Consider the following 17,500-nt stretch of genomic DNA (forward strand, 5'->3'; position numbering starts at 1 on the left):
TGTGTGAATGGGTGAATGTAATGCACAATCTATGTAAAGGTGTGTGAATGTGTGTGTGAATGGGTGAATGTAATGCACAATCTATGTAAAGGTGTGTGAATGTGTGTGAATGGGTGAATGTAATGCACAATCTATGTAAAGGTGTGTGAATGTGTGTGTGAATGGGTGAATGTAATGCACCATCTATGTAAAGGTGTGTGAATGTGTGTGAATGGGTGAATGTAATGCACAATCTATGTAAAGGTGTGTGAATGGGTGAATGTAATGCACCATCTATGTAAAGCGCCTTGGATAAAGGCGCTATATAAAAATGCACCATTTAACTCACTCGCTCACACAGAGTGAGTCACAGTAATGGAACGCTTCCTCTGTGACTCGTCTAGGGGGCGCTGTGACACATCTAGGGGCCACAATCTGCATTCAAAGACGTTCCTAGAAGCTTTGTCATTGGTGGATTTTTACCTGTCTGCTTCCTGTACTTTTCGACCAATGCTTTAGGCAGGTTAACAGAACACATGTACCTGTGTCTTGGGGCCTGATGGGTATCCTGCTCTGATTGGCCGGGAGGATCTCCAGCTTGACGATGTCACCGGTGCTGGCCAATAGCTGCGTAGCTTCCATCAGAGAGCAGTGCTCCGTGCTGGTGCTGTCTATCGATAGGATGACATCACCGGGGTGGAGCGCCCCACACCTGAGAGAGAGAGAGAGAGAGACATAGACATTACATTAGGTTAGAGAGAGAGAGAGAGAGAGAGAGAGAGAGAGAGAGAGAGAGAGAGAGAGAGAGAGAGAGAGAGACATAGACATTACATTATAGTTAGAGAGAGAGAGAGAGAGACATAGACATTACATTAGGTGAGAGAGAGAGAGAGAGAGAGAGAGAGAGAGAGAGAGAGAGAGAGATACATATGTGTGTGTATATGTTGTTGTGTCTGACCTCTCAGCCACGCTGGCGGGTCGTATCTTGTCGATGATGACCACCTGCTTGTTGCGGAAGGCGGCCGTGGTCAGAGAGACGCCCAGAGCGCTGGTTCCTTTAACGATCTCTATGAGGAGAGGACCGCTGGCCTGCTGCACGGCCTCTAGGGGGAGACAAAAACAATCTATATGAGGAGAGGACCGCTGGCCTGCGGAACGGCCTCTAGGGGGCATACTTTAGATGCACCATCTGATCTTACAGAGGGTAAAATATTACATAGGGTTACCATATTCTGAATGACCAAAAAGAGGACACATGCGCGTGCATGTGCACGTGCATGTGCGCGTGCATGTGCACGTGCGTGTGCGTGTGCATGTGCACGTTGTGCGTGTGCATGTGTCGTGCGTGCGCGGTTCTGTTTGAATTAAATTCAGATTGCAAAATAATCTATAACAAAAAAGGCTATGCTCCTAAATTTCATCAAATATGCTGTATATTAGTTAAGTATTTATTTAAAGCAGTGGCTCTCAAAGGTGTGATCCAGGGGCCCTCATGGCTCCTTCAGGGGGTTCCAAATGGACCCATTATTATAGGTCTGTAACTGAGAGTGTAACACATGGACCCAAATGGACCGTTTTATAACTTTTAACTCTGATACTGTACAAATGGAATCAAATGGGAATCCAAATGGGTCCATTTGGATTTACTCTCAGAGTTATGGGGGTCCTTGTGTGCGTGCGTGCGTGTGTGCGTGTGTGCGTGTGTGCGTGCGTGCGTGCGTGTGTGCGTGCGTGTGTGCGTGCGTGCGTGTGTGCGTGCGTGCGTGTGTGCGTGCGTGCGTGTGTGCGTGCGTGTGCGTGCGTGCGTGCGTGTGTGCGTGCGTACCCATAACGGAGACATCGTATTGGACGAGGAACACAGCTTCCTGGCAGCTCTGCATCAACATGGTGAGAGCATCAGCATGTCTGCTCAGAGAGACTCCGTCCATGTGGAGCACTCTGTCCCCTGGCTTCACTGTCCCCTCCCTGGAAGAGAGAGAGAGAGATAGAGAGACTATACATCACACTGAGGACTCTGTCCCCTGGCTTCACTGTCCCCTCCCTGGGAGAGAGAGAGAGAGATAGAGAGACTATACATCACACTGAGGACTCTGTCCCCTGGCTTCACTGTCCCCTCCCTGGAAGAGAGAGAGAGAGATAGAGAGACTATACATCACACTGAGGACTCTGTCCCCTGGCTTCACTGTGCCCTCCCTGGGAGAGAGAGAGAGATAGAGAGACTATACATCACACTGAGGACTCTGTCCCCTGGCTTCACTGTCCCCTCCCTGGAAGAGAGAGAGAGAGATAGAGAGACTATACATCACACTGAGGACTCTGTCCCCCGGCTTCACTGTCCCCTCCCTGAGAGAGAGATAGAGAGACTATACATCACACTGAGGACTCTGTCCCCTGGCTTCACTGTCCCCTCCCTGGGAGAGAGAGAGAGAGATAGAGAGACTATACATCACACTGAGGACTCTGTCCCCCGGCTTCACTGTCCCCTCCCTGGGAGAGAGAGAGAGAGAGAGACTATACATCACACTGAGGACTCTGTCCCCCGGCTTCACTGTCCCCTCCCTGGGAGAGAGAGAGAGAGATAGATAGAGAGACTATGCATCACACTGAGGACTCTGTCCCCCGGCTTCACTGTCCCCTCCCTGGGAGAGAGAGAGAGAGAGAGACTATGATATATACATGCTTCTCTCTGGAGCAGACCTGGACATTGTACGGCCCGCGGGCCAAATACGGCCCGCCGGCTGACTCTGACCGGCCCGTGAAAGATTACTTGATAATCCGAAAATAAAACATACTTTCTAGTTACCTTATGGGTGGACTAAAACCGCATCGCTTTTATTTTGAAGCCCATGTATTCTCACAGTGCACGTAATCTGCACGTCAACTGTGCACGTGAATTGCGTGTGATTGAGAACCTGTCTTTCTTCCTTCACCCCCCTCATATGCGAAAATGTCGGCTTTTTGGATTTATTGTTGACTACGTCGGTGAATGCAAATAGCCATGAAGCATGCAGCTCCACAACACGGTAGGCGCAGGCGCATGCTTTGATTACCAAAATTCCTTGCAGGAGGACAAGTTACATCCCATTATGCTTCATTGCTTTATTTAACCCGCCTCGCCAATAAAGTTAAGATGTTTTATTTAAGATGCTGCCGTATGGCGTTGTTGCGCCCAGAATTTGTCATGCTTCTGAAGTTCAGAAAGCTTGGGCGATGTGCCGTGAGCTTGTGGATCGTCTGTTTTCGGCACACGAGTCGATCGACGTACCGTTGAACCACAAAGTAAATCTGGCAGAACGAACGTGCACACGTCAACATACAGCGCCTGCCAGGCTGCCAAGTCTCAACAATACCATTACTGGTTGGCTTATTATTGTTTTCAGAACGTTGTTGTTTAATGGTTGTGACTTAACACTCATCTCTCCATAGTAAGCAGCGCGCCATGGGTTGTGAAAGTGGCACCTCCAGTGTCCTTCGAATGTAACTATTAAGAGAGCTACCTCTAATGTTCTCATTGTTAAAAGAAAATGCTAGTATTTACAGGACTTGTAACTTAAACAAAAACATAGTTTTCAACTGGGAATGGAAACGTCTCAAGCCTGCAAGTAGAAAATAAAAAAAAATACAGTGTGTGTACATCAGTGTGTTGGCCTCAGGACCAGAGTTGCCCTTTATGCTTTGAAATAACCAGCAGCCTAAAGATTATAAATAGAGCTACGACTCCCCCCCCCCCCCCCCAACGAACAACGTTCTGATATGTATGATAACATATGCATATATGTATGATAACAATATGTATGGGAACATTGTTATTCCTATGCATAATATATTAATTAATGTGTGTAGATGATTAGGATGTTTTCCCTGCAGGCTTTAATACATGATACATGAGACCATGTGCGTGCGTGCGTGCGTGCGTGCGTGCGTGCGTGCGTGCGTGCGTGCGTGCGTGCGTGTTCTCACCTGTCGGCTGGACCCCCTGGCCTAACGTAGGTGACCACCAGGGGGCGAGACCTGCGCCAGTCTTCATGGAAACCTCCTGTGGAGAAAAAAAAGAGAAAAGAAAAGTTTAATTTAACTCTATAAATGCTAAACTTAACCCATTCCTGGCGGGAACACCTTTTGGTGTTTTAAGCATTATGTCATACTTTAGATCATGAGCTTGTAGATCTGCTATTTTTGGAAAAATGGTGACCGTTGGGCTGTCAATCAAGATAGGACTTTTCTGATTGATTGATGAATGGGTTGGATGTAAAATTGTGTTTTTTTTTACGTTATGATCATATTGTACTCAGGGGGGGGGGGGGGGGGGGGCTTGGAAAACAGAGAATGCTGTCAATAACTGGTCTGCCCTATAGGTCAATAATACTAATAATAATAAGGGTAATACAAATATTAATATCAATAATTAATAAATGTAATAACACGTACCTCTCATGACGAATCCGAAGCTGTTTCCCTCCTTGTGTAAACACACTTCTATGGTTTTGGCTGAGACTCCCGAGGGGCTCTGGACTGAAGACATAAAGATTAATATGATTATAAATCATATTATATACAGTAAGACACCTGAGGGGCTCTGGACTGAAGACATAAAGATTAATATGATTATAAATCATATTATATACAGTAAGACACCTGAGGGGCTCTGGACTGAAGACATAAAGATTAATATGATTATAAATCATATTATAATATATCATAATTTATAATCATATTAATCATATACAGTAAGACACCTGAGGGGCTCTGAACTGAAGACAGTTCAGAGCTCCTCCATTATCATCAAAACACCTCATAATACCTCACCCCCGTGACATGAGTACGGATAAGCGGTTGAAGATGGATGGATAATACCTCACAGTGGACTCATATCCCCTGCTAGGGAAATGCTCTCTGCAATCTGCATATTGTATTTTTTCACTTTCTCTTACTACTATAAGCAAACTTAGAACATGCCATTATTGTGATTCATTCAAAATGTAATGGTGTCAGTTCTGCTGCTGTCGACAGCTGTCGACACAACGGAACACACTCCGCTGCACAGCCTGGCTGAACGGCAGGATGGAAAAATACCGCGGGTCCGCCAACGGCTAACGCTAACCTGAAGCTGCAATCACACAGCGAGCACCATGTGTGGCGTTGCTCACAGTCAGCTGTCTGTCAGTGGATCACATTCAGAGAGCTGCTCACAGTCAGCTGTCTGTCAGTGGGTCCACATTCAGAGAGCTGCTCACAGTCAGCTGTCTGTCAGTGGGATCACATTCAGAGAGCTGCTCACAGTCAGCTGTCTGTCAGTGGATCACATTCAGAGAGCTGCTCACAGTCAGCTGTCTGTCAGTGGGATCACATTCAAAGCGCTGCTCACAGTCAGCTGTCTGTCAGTGGATCACATTCAGAGAGCTGCTCACAGTCAGCTGTCTGTCAGTGGGTCCACATTCAGAGAGCTGCTCACAGTCAGCTGTCTGTCAGTGGATCACATTCAGAGCACTGCTCACAGTCAGCTGTCAGCAGTAAGGGGGGCAGTAGGGGGGCAGTAGGGGGCTGTAGGGGGCAGTTCTTACCGAAGGGGGGCAGCTCGTACTCCACCTCCAGAACCACCCTCTCTCCGATGTTCTTCAACAGGCTGATGATCTCATCGTGGCGGAGCTTAGAGAGGTTGATGCCGTTCACCGACTTGATGTAGTCTCCTACGTTCAGCTGGTCGCTCCTACAGAGATATTAATATTATATTAATATCATTAAATACATGATGTAGCCTCCTACGTTCAGCTGGTCGCTCCTACAGAGATATTAATATTATATTAATATCATTAAATACATGATGTAGTCTCCTACGTTCAGCTGGTCGCTCCTACAGAGATATTAATATTATATTAATATCATTAAATACATGATGTAGTCTCCTACGTTCAGCTGGTCGCTCCTACAGAGATATTAATATTATATTAATATCATTAAATACATGATGTAGTCTCCTACATTCAGCTGGTCGCTCCTAGAAATATAATAATAATTATTAATATTATTATTATAAACATTACTGCGACGTGTGGGAACGTCGGCTAATCCAATCCATCCCTGACGCTTTTTCATTGATATCAAACGGAGAAAGTATGTTTTATATTCAGAGCAAAAGCTGCCATATCTGCCCGGCACCCCAAGCTTCAATTTTGAAAGAAATCCTGTGCATGCGTGCATGTACACACATGCACGCGTGCGTGCGTGCATGACTGCATGTGTGCATGAGTACATGCGTGCATGTGTATGTGCGTGCATGTGTGCGTGCATGTGTGTGTGCATGTGTGTGTGCATGTGTGTGTGCGTCACGTGCATGTACGCATGTTTCATGATAACTACTTTTTATGTATATGATGTATTGTCATGCTTTTTGCTATTGTGCATGAGTGCGTGTACGTGTGCTTGCATGTGTGCACGTGTGCGTACGTGTCGTGTATGTGTGCATGAGTGCACGCGTGCATGTGTGTGTGCGTGCGTGGCGACTGGCGACACAGTGACATGCTGCTGAGTCATCACATGTCCACTGCATGTTGCTCTCACAGGGACGACATCATCATCGAGGGGGGGGGGGGGGAGGGGGGGGACGGACCAGGGAGGGGAGGGGGGGGGGACGGACCAGATTAATTCAATGTTAATTAAACAATCTCTAATGAAAATAATGAGCTCATGGAAAATAGATACTGTATCAACGGCTATAATTAATCGTGGTCTTTGTAAATGTTAATCTATCTGTATAATTATAAATATATATAAATATAAGGTCTATAATCTGTGGTCTTTGTAAAAAATGTTAATCTATCTTTATAAATGTAACGTCTATAATTATCCGTGGTCTTTGTAAATGTTATCGGCTCCTTAATGAGGCATAATATGAATTAATTAATTCACCACTAACCGTTTGAACTTTACTGTCCCAATTCTTTATTCTCAAACATTTCTGGTGCCGTTGCTCAGTGGACACGTGCACTATTCCACGTGCACAACATGCACATACACGTACTCCATGTGCTTAGGACAGTGTTAGACGGCTAAATGATAGTTTGGAACCAAATGGACCCTTATGGGTCTGTGACTCATTTGGTTCCATTTGTACACTCAGAGTTAAATTAACATTGATTTTACAATAATAAATTGGGGGTCCCAGAGATAGAAATGCCATTAAATGGTCCGTAGACTTAATGCACGTCAAACTGGTTGAGAATCACTGCTAAAGACGTAAACATCTTCTCTTATGGGGGGTCCCTGGCATATCTTTTCAAAGGGGGGTCGGTGGGGTTAATTGGTTAATTAGTGTTAATTTGGGGGTCCTTTGGGAACCAGAACTCTAGGAGTCCCAATTCTTTATTCTTAACCATTTCTGGCTCCATTGCTGGACAGTGGACACGTGCACTATTCCACGTGCACTATTCCACGTAGGCTATTCCACGTGCACTATTCCACGTGCACTCCATGTCCTTAGGAAACGTATTCACGTCATGTCTCGTTGCAACATCACTGGAACACTGCTGATACGACGCTACATCTGATCCCCAGGTTAGGGTGAGCGTGTGTGTGCGTGTGCGTGTGCGTGTGCGTGTGCGTGTGCGTGTGCGTGTGCGTGCGTGCGTGCGTGTGCGTGCGTGCGTGCGTGCGTGCGTGCGTGCGTGGAGGAAGATGTTAAACTTCATAAATCTCACACAGAGCAGACCATTATTCTCTCTGAGCAAATCAGGCTATTTTTGTCCTACACACAAAGATTCAACTCACTGACAATGAATGGAGAATTTACGTCAAAGAGCTCCCCTCACTTCACACAGGTGTGATTTTTGAGGGGCGCTATCCCCTCCTGTGTGTGTGTGTGTGTGTGTGTGTGTGTGTGTGTGTGTGTGTGTGTGTGTGTGTGTGTGTGTGTGTGTGTGTGTGTGTGTGTTGGTTGGTCGGGGCAGAAAGTACAATTTACAATGTATTCATTTATCAGACGCTCTTAATCCAGAGCGATTTACAGTATATAAAATTATATCTAAGTTACATTTGCATACGCTAGGGGAGGGGCTAGGGGAGGGGCTAGGGGAGGGGCTACGGGCTGTAAGGTGGGAGGGGCTAGGGGAGGGGCTAGGGGAGGGGCTACGGGCTGTAGGGTGGGAGGGGCTAGGGGAGGGGCTAGGGGCTGTAGGGTGGGAGGGGCTAGGGGAGGGGCTACGGGCTGTAGGGTGGGAGGGGCTAGGGGAGGGGCTACGGGCTGTAGGGTGGGAGGGGCTAGGGGAGGGGCTAGGGGCTGTAGGGTGGGAGGGGCTAGGGGAGGGGCTAGGGGCTGTAAGGTGGTCGAGGCTAGGGGAGGGGCTACGGGCTGTAGGGTGGGAGGGGCTAGGGGAGGGGCTAGGGGAGGGGCTAGGGGAGGGGCTACGGGCTGTAAGGTGGGAGGGGCTAGGGGAGGGGCTAGGGGCTGTAGGGTGGGAGGGGCTAGGGGAGGGGCTAGGGGCTGTAGGGTGGGAGGGGCTAGGGGAGGGGCTAGGGGCTGTAAGGTGGTCGAGGCTAGGGGAGGGGCTACGGGCTGTAGGGTGGGAGGGGCTAGGGGAGGGGCTAGGGGAGGGGCTAGGGGAGGGGCTACGGGCTGTAAGGTGGGAGGGGCTAGGGGAGGGGCTAGGGGCTGTAGGGTGGGAGGGGCTAGGGGAGGGGCTAGGGGCTGTAGGGTGGGAGGGGCTAGGGGAGGGGCTAGGGGCTGTAGGGTGGGAGGGGCTAGGGGAGGGGCTAGGGGCTGTAAGGTGGTCGAGGCTAGGGGAGGGGCTACGGGCTGTAGGGTGGGAGGGGCTAGGGGAGGGGCTAGGGGCTAAGATGGCGTGCAGAGAGTCTCACCTGGCGGCCAGTCCTCCAGGACGGAGGTTTGAAACCCGCGGCTTGCCGTCCTTGTCGGATCCTCCAGAGATGGTGAGACCGAGGCTGGTCCCCTCCCTCTTCATCAGGTCTACGGTGGTCACGCCACGGAACTCATCTACGCACACACCACGCACGCACGCACGCACGCACCACACACACACACGCACCGCACGCACGCACGCACGCACACACGCACCGCACGCACGCACGCACGCACACACACACACACACACGCACCGCACGCACGCACCACACACACACACGCACCGCACGCACGCACGCACACACGCACGCACGCACGCACACACACGACTTAGCTATAGGCTCAATTGCACATGTGTGTATTTCCTCCGGCTGAATCATTTGTGTCTCAGCCTCGGTTCAGGTACAGTAGGAGGTACAGTAGGACGGTGGGAAGTGAGTCTGTAATAATTCATAATCGACATGGAATATGGATTATTAAATATCATGCCTCTCTGTTGTATTATGCAACCATCCCCCTGTGGCTCTGACAGGTGTACATGCTGCAAGCTACAGATCAGTAAATAGGACTGGCCAATCAGTGCGATGCAGCCTCAGGTATGGGACAGTGCTGACGGCTGAAGGGAGACTCTCTCTCTCTCTCTCTCTCTCCCTGCTGACTCACCTCACCCCAAAACACACACTCTCCACCGATTTATTCCCACAGATGAGTTTTATACTGAGGCTAAGGTTAGGAATAAGGTTAGGTTTAGACAGTTGTTTTTCCTTGTTTTTCTTGCCCCAATGAAGACGGGGCAAAAACATGTTGGCTTTTATGGAATAAACTTTACATTTCACTGATCCTTATCAGGGTTAATAATAAAGTTTACATTTCACTGTTCCTTATCAGGGAAATGCCCATTTTGGTGTTAGCATCATGTCATGCTTTAGCTATTGAAAAACAGCAGATCTACAAGCTCATAGCGCGCCACCGAGTGGCGCGCTACGAGCTTGTAGGTCTGCTATTTTTGAAAAATCGAAGAACGACTGACATAGAAACCTAGCTTTTTCAGAAAACTGTCAGGATGTAGAAGACATTTTTAGAATCTGGTCTCAGGTCAGAATGGGTTAAGAGTATCGTGACTTATTTCAGCATAAACAGCAAGTTGTACCTGATAGGGTTAGGGTAAACTGTACCTGAAAGGGTTTAGGGTTAGGGTAAACTGTACCTGAAAGGGTTTAGGGTTAGGGTAAACTGTACCTGATAGGGTTTAGGGTTAGGGTAAACTGTACCTGAAAGGCTGCGTCTCTGCGACGAGTGGTCCACCGAGCCGGATTCCTTGCTCCCGCCCTTGGAGTACGGCCCGTCATCTGAGGAGAGAAAGCAGTGGACATGATGTGGAGACCATGTTTATAGGATGTTCTGCTTCTAAAAGGCATGTGGAGAGTGGAGACCATGGCCCTCATTTAACAACCGGAATTTTCAAACTTGAGTAGGGAAAAAGGCACGTCTGGTCGGGAGCGGTCGTACGCTTTGTCCTCGGCTGTTTTTATGTCGTACACAAGCATTGTCTGAACTGCTGACACGCTGTCACAGGCATCTAAACATATGTTTTCACTCCTAAAATGTTAATATAAAACGGCATGTGGAGACCATGTTTTTATAGGAAGTGTTCTAAATGGCATTAATATAATATAAAATGTTATTCAACAGATTGTGTGGCCCTGCTCTTTCCCTGATGGACTGATGGAGGGTAGCTACTGGGGGACGTAAGTCGGGACTTGACCACCCCGGCTGGGTCACCCCAGTGAGGGGTATGATGTTGACCACCCCGGCTGGGTCACCCCAGTGAGGGGTGTGATGTGGAGAGACCAGAGCTAACACAACCACAACATAGAGCTTATAGAGGTCACTTCTGTTTATGTTTACAACACCATCCCTGTGAGGGCTTTTAAATACATGTAAATAATATCAATACTTCTGTTTACAACACCATCCCTGTGAGGGGTTTTAAATACATGTAAATAATATCAATACTTCTGTTTACAACACCATCCCTGTGAGGGCTTTTAAATACATGTAAATAATATCAATACTTCTGTTTACAACACCATCCCTGTGAGGGGTTTTAAATACATGTAAATAATATTAATACTTCTGTTTACAACACCATCCCTGTGAGGGGTTTTAAATACATGTAAATAATATTAATACTTCTGTTTACAACACCATCCCTGTGAGGGGTTTTAAATACATGTAAATAATATTAATACTTCTGTTTACAACACCATCCCTGTGAGGGGTTTTAAATACATGTAAATAATATTAATACTTCTGTTTACAACACCATCCCTGCCTGCTTGTGAGGGCTTTTAAATACATGTAAATAGTTTCCTCGTTGTCTGAAGAAAAGACCCTCCAAACGGATTCTATGACCTGTGACCTCCGGTCAAGGCTAGAGGGCATTGTTTGACCTCTGACCTCTGGCGGTTTAAAAAAAACGTGCAGCGCCACCCACACCGCTGCACGCAGCGCGGCTCGAGAGGCGGATCGGCCTGAGGTTCCCGGTTCGATCCCCGGTTAGAGTGACGACGTACGTGTCCTTGAGCACTGATATTAATAATGTGTCATTTTAATGTAACATTTCACCTGTAGTTTCCGTGTAAATATAATTACATTAATTAATTAATGTAACATTTCACCTGTAGGCGCCGTGTAAATAAAGCATCTTTATTTACCATTTACAACACAGACCTTGTGTTACAACACAGACCTTGTGTTACAACACAGACCTTGTGTTACAACACAGACCTTGACCAAGACAGAAAGAGAAAGAGGGTTTTCATGGTAATATATGGACCACATACAGAATAATATGCATGTTATGATAATTCACAACCTTTGGTCCACATCCTTGCACAAGAAATTGTAAGCTTTGGGGCACACACACACACAGTCACACACTCACACACTCACACACACACACACACACACAGTCACACACACACACACACACACACACACACACACACACACAGTCACACAGTCACACACACACACACACACACACACACACACACACAGAGAGAGAGAGAGAGAGAGAGAGCGGGTGACACATCAAAGGGCCGCTAAGGTTGGGCAAAAAGCTAATGTAATCGCTCGCACACGCACACGCACGCACACACACACACACACACACACACACACACACACACACACACACACACACACACACACACACACACACACACACACACACACACACACACACACACAGTTCCTGAGGGCTGTGACAAGTCCAGCAGCTGTCATCCTGTCACTGCATTCGGAAACCAAAGCAAAGCATGTCTGGCTGTGGGTTATGCTGCGATGCAGAGCAGTGGAGAACAGGCTCACTATTCACTATCACCACACCACAGAACAGCACGCTCACTATTCACTATCACCACACCACAGAACAGCACGCTCACTATTCACTATAACCACACCACAGAACAGCACGCTCACTATTCACTATAACCACACCACAGGACAGCACGCTCACTATTCACTATCACCACACCACAGAACAGCACGCTCACTATTCACTATAACCACACCACAGAACAGCACGCTCACTATTCACTATAACCACACCACAGGACAGCACGCTCACTATTCACTATAACCACACCACAGGACAGCACGCTCACTAGTCACTATCACCACACCACAGAACAGCACGCTCACTATTCACTATCACCACACCACAGAACAGCACGCTCACTATTCACTATCACCACACCACAGAACAGCACGCTCACTATTCACTATCACCACACCACAGAACAGCACGCTCACTATTCACTATCACCACACCACAGAACAGCACGCTCACTATTCACTATCACCACACCACAGAACAGCACGCTCACTATTCACTATCACCACACCACAGAACAGCACGCTCACTATTCACTATAACCACACCACAGAACAGCACGCTCACTATTCACTATCACCACACCACAGAACAGCACGCTCACTATTCACTATAACCACACCACAGAACAGCACGCTCACTATAACCACACCACAGAACAGCACGCTCACTATTCACTATCACCACACCACAGAACAGCACGCTCACTATTCACTATAACCACACCACAGAACAGCACGCTCACTATAACCACACCACAGAACAGCACGCTCACTATTCACTATAACCACACCACAGGACAGCAGCATGCTCACTATTCACTATAACCACACCACAGAACAGCACGCTCACTATTCACTATAACCACACCACAGGACAGCACGCTCACTATTCACTATCACCACACCACAGAACAGCACGCTCACTATTCACTATAACCACACCACAGAACAGCACGCTCACTATTCACTATAACCACACCACATAACAGCACGCTCACTATTCACTATAACCACACCACAGGACAGCACGCTCACTATTCACTATCACCACACCACAGAACAGCACGCTCACTATTCACTATAACCACACCACAGAACAGCACGCTCACTATTCACTATCACCACACCACAGAACAGCACGCTCACTATTCACTATCACCACACCACAGAACAGCACGCTCACTATTCACTATCACCACACCACAGAACAGCACGCTCACTATTCACTATAACCACACCACAGAACAGCACGCTCACTATTCACTATAACCACACCACAGAACAGCACGCTCACTATTCACTATAACCACACCACAGAACAGCACGCTCACTATTCACTATCACCACACCACAGAACAGCACGCTCACTATTCACTATCACCACACCACAGAACAGCACGCTCACTATTCACTATAACCACACCACAGAACAGCACGCTCACTATTCACTATAACCACACCACAGGACAGCAGCACGCTCACTATTCACTATAACCACACCACAGAACAGCACGCTCACTATTCACTATAACCACACCACAGAACAGCACGCTCACTATTCACTATAACCACACCACAGGACAGCAGCACGCTCACTAGTCACTATCACCACACCACAGAACAGCACGCTCACCATTCACTATAACCACACCACAGAACAGCACGCTCACTAGTCACTGTGTTGTGAAATAAATGCTTAAACATGTAGCTAGGTGTAATGTTAGAGACCACAGAAGACATGTACATATGAAATAAATGCTTAAACATGTAGCTATTGTAATGTTAGAGACCACAGAAGACATGTAAATATGAAATAAATGCATAAACATGTAGCTAAGTGTAATGTTAAGAGTCCACAGAAGACATTTAAATATGAAATAAATGCATAAACATGTAGCTAGTGTAATGTTAGAGACCACAGAAGACATGTACATATGAAATAAATGTTTAAACATGTAGCTAGGTGTAATGTTAAGAGTCCACAGAAGACATGTAAATATGAAATAAATGCTTAAACATGTAGCTATAGGTGTAATGTTAGAGTCCACAGAAGACATGTAAATATGAAATAAATGCTTAAACATGTAGCTAGGTGTAATGTTAGAGTCCACAGAAGACATGTAAATAATAATAAATGCTTAAACATGTAGCTATGTGTAATGTTAGAGTCCACAGAAGACATGTACATATGAAATAAATGCTTAAACATGTAGCTATTGTAATGTTAGAGACCACAGAAGACATGTAAATATGAAATAAATGCATAAACATGTAGCTAAGTGTAATGTTAAGAGTCCACAGAAGACATTTAAATATGAAATAAATGCATAAACATGTAGCTAGTGTAATGTTAGAGACCACAGAAGACATGTACATATGAAATAAATGTTTAAACATGTAGCTAGGTGTAATGTTAAGAGTCCACAGAAGACATGTAAATATGAAATAAATGCTTAAACATGTAGCTATAGGTGTAATGTTAGAGTCCACAGAAGACATGTAAATATGAAATAAATGCTTAAACATGTAGCTAGGTGTAATGTTAGAGTCCACAGAAGACATGTAAATAATAATAAATGCTTAAACATGTAGCTATGTGTAATGTTAGAGTCCACAGAAGACATGTACATATGAAATAAATGCTTAAACATGTAGCTATTGTAATGTTAGAGACCACAGAAGACATGTAAATATGAAATAAATGCATAAACATGTAGCTAAGTGTAATGTTAAGAGTCCACAGAAGACATTTAAATATGAAATAAATGCATAAACATGTAGCTAGTGTAATGTTAGAGACCACAGAAGACATGTAAATATGAAATAAATGCTTAAACATGTAGCTAGGTGTAATGTTAGAGACCACAGAATACATGTAAATATGAAATAAATGCTTAAACATGTAGCTAGGTGTAATGTTAGAGTCCACAGAAGACATGTAAATATGAAATAAATGCATAAACATGTAGCTATAGGTGTAATGTTAGAGACCACAGAAGACATTTAAATATGAAATAAATGCATAAACATGTAGCTAGTGTAATGTTAGAGACCACAGAAGACATGTAAATATGAAATAAATGTTTAAACATGTAGCTAGGTGTAATGTTAAGAGTCCACAGAAGACATGTAAATATGAAATAAATGCTTAAACATGTAGCTATAGGTGTAATGTTAGAGTCCACAGAAGACATGTAAATATGAAATAAATGCTTAAACATGTAGCTATAGGTGTAATGTTAGAGTCCACAGAAGACATGTAAATATGAAATAAATGCTTAAACATGTAGCTATAGGTGTAATGTTAGAGTCCACAGAAGACATGTAAATATGAAATAAATGCTTAAACATGTAGCTATAGGTGTAATGTTAGAGTCCACAGAAGACATGTAAATATGAAATAAATGCTTAAACATGTAGCTAGGTGTAATGTTAGAGACCACAGAAGACATGTAAATATGAAATAAATGCTTAAACATGTAGCTAGGTGTAATGTTAGAGTCCACAGAAGACATGTAAATATGAAATAAATGCCTAAACATGTAGCTAGGTGTAATGTTAGAGTCCACAGAAGACATGTAAATATGAAATAAATGCCCAAAACACGTAGCTATTGTAATGTTAGAGACCACAGAAGACATGTAAATATGAAATAAATGCCTAAACATGTAGCTATAGGTGTAATGTTAGAGTCCACAGAAGTGAACCTTTTCAAGCCTGTTTTCTCAACTCGCTGTTTCTCTGCAAGACATTAACTCTATAAGCCATATCTCCAAAACTGGAGGGTCAAACTGAACAACCAATATGTCAATTTGAAGCTATGATTCCCTGCTTTCACATGCATGACATGAAAAAACTAAAACGTAAAGATTAGCCTCCCTATAAATTGATCACATACTGTATGAACTGTGCATGTGCATGACGTTTTCCCTGCAGTGGCAAAGTCAGGTGAACTTTGTGTGAACAGCTTCACAGTAGGCTACGTTCCACAACACAATTAGTTTAGAAAAGGTGCAAATTAGCTTAATTTAATTCAGTTTTAGAAAGCTGCAAATTAGCCTACCAGTAATTTAATTTAGTTTAGAAAAAGGTGCAAATTAGTTTAGTTTAATTTAGTTTAGAAAAGGTGCAATTGGAGCCGAGTCTGAAAGCAGTGACTATGGAACATAATTCTCACACACATGAATATCTGACGACAATTAAACTCCTCGTTTGTATTTGGGGATATTATACGCACTGCTCTCACAGCCAATCGGAATGGAGGTTAAGCAGCGAGTGCGTGCTGACAAATGGCGATGAAATCATAAGTCTATTTTCAGACGTAGAATAGTATTTATAAACGGCAGACCCAGTTTAGCTGCACTGTCTCACAGCCACTGCCCCACTTCTTCCTCTGTAGGAGAGCAGACGCTAATGCTCCGCTGGCACAGGAGTCAAGACAGACAAGTCCTCCTGCACTAAGAACACAGGAGTCAAGAGACATACAAGTCCTTCTGCACTAAGAACACAGCGGGTCTAAAGAGCGCATGGATTTCACGTTACAATGCTTCAAGACAGAGAGATGTTTATTATGAATTACGTCCCAAACTAAACCAATGCAACGAGTCGCAACTCCCTCGTAACTAAACAGTTTTAAGGACGTGTCACACCAATGCAACTCCTCGCAACAAAACAGTTTTAAGGACATGTCACACCAATGCAACTCCTCACAACAAAACAGTTTTAAGGACATGTCACACCAATGCAACTCCCTGTAACAAAACAGTTTTAAGGACATGTCACACCAATGCAACTCCTTGTAACAAAACAGTTTTAAGGACATCTCACACCAATGCAACTCCTCACAACAAAACAGTTTTAAGGACGTGTCACACCAATGCAACTCCCTACAACAAAACAGTTTTAAGGACATGTCACACCAATGCAACTCCCTGTAACAAAACAGTTTTAAGGACATCTCACACCAATGCAACTCCTCTCAACATTCTCAAGGACATGCTAAATGATAGTTGGAACCAAAAATGGACTCTTACGGAACTGTAACTGTGAGAATTAGTTCAAGGCTTCACAGGGTGTGTAATAATGAATAAATGAATACAAAATGAGAGAACAATAACATCACCAGACACATAATGAGCTTTAACCGAATGGACCCTTACGGGTCTGTGACTCTGACCAAATGGACCCATACATAGTGTGGTAGTAAATCAGTACTATAGACTCCTAATATTCCATACATAGTGTGGTAGTAAATCAGTACTATAG

General features: G+C 45.1%; 1 protein-coding gene across 1 annotated transcript in view; it reads right to left on the reverse strand.

The window, feature by feature from the left end:
- Window positions 1-17,500, reverse strand: part of LOC308316085 (glutamate receptor-interacting protein 2-like) — a 57,239-nt gene that overhangs the window by 36,988 nt on the left and 2,751 nt on the right. The window contains exons 2-9 of the mRNA XM_080764449.1: window positions 10,105-10,182; window positions 8,830-8,965; window positions 5,541-5,686; window positions 4,408-4,491; window positions 3,940-4,015; window positions 1,805-1,944; window positions 938-1,082; window positions 522-691 (exon numbers count right to left, since the gene is read on the reverse strand). Of these exons, the coding sequence (XP_080620575.1) occupies window positions 522-691; window positions 938-1,082; window positions 1,805-1,944; window positions 3,940-4,015; window positions 4,408-4,491; window positions 5,541-5,686; window positions 8,830-8,965; window positions 10,105-10,182 (975 nt within the window). The remainder of the gene's footprint in view (window positions 1-521; window positions 692-937; window positions 1,083-1,804; window positions 1,945-3,939; window positions 4,016-4,407; window positions 4,492-5,540; window positions 5,687-8,829; window positions 8,966-10,104; window positions 10,183-17,500) is intronic.

Source organism: Protomyctophum bolini (assembly GCF_963924005.1).
Source record: "Protomyctophum bolini genome assembly, chromosome: 5".
NCBI lineage: Eukaryota > Metazoa > Chordata > Actinopteri > Myctophiformes > Myctophidae > Protomyctophum > Protomyctophum bolini.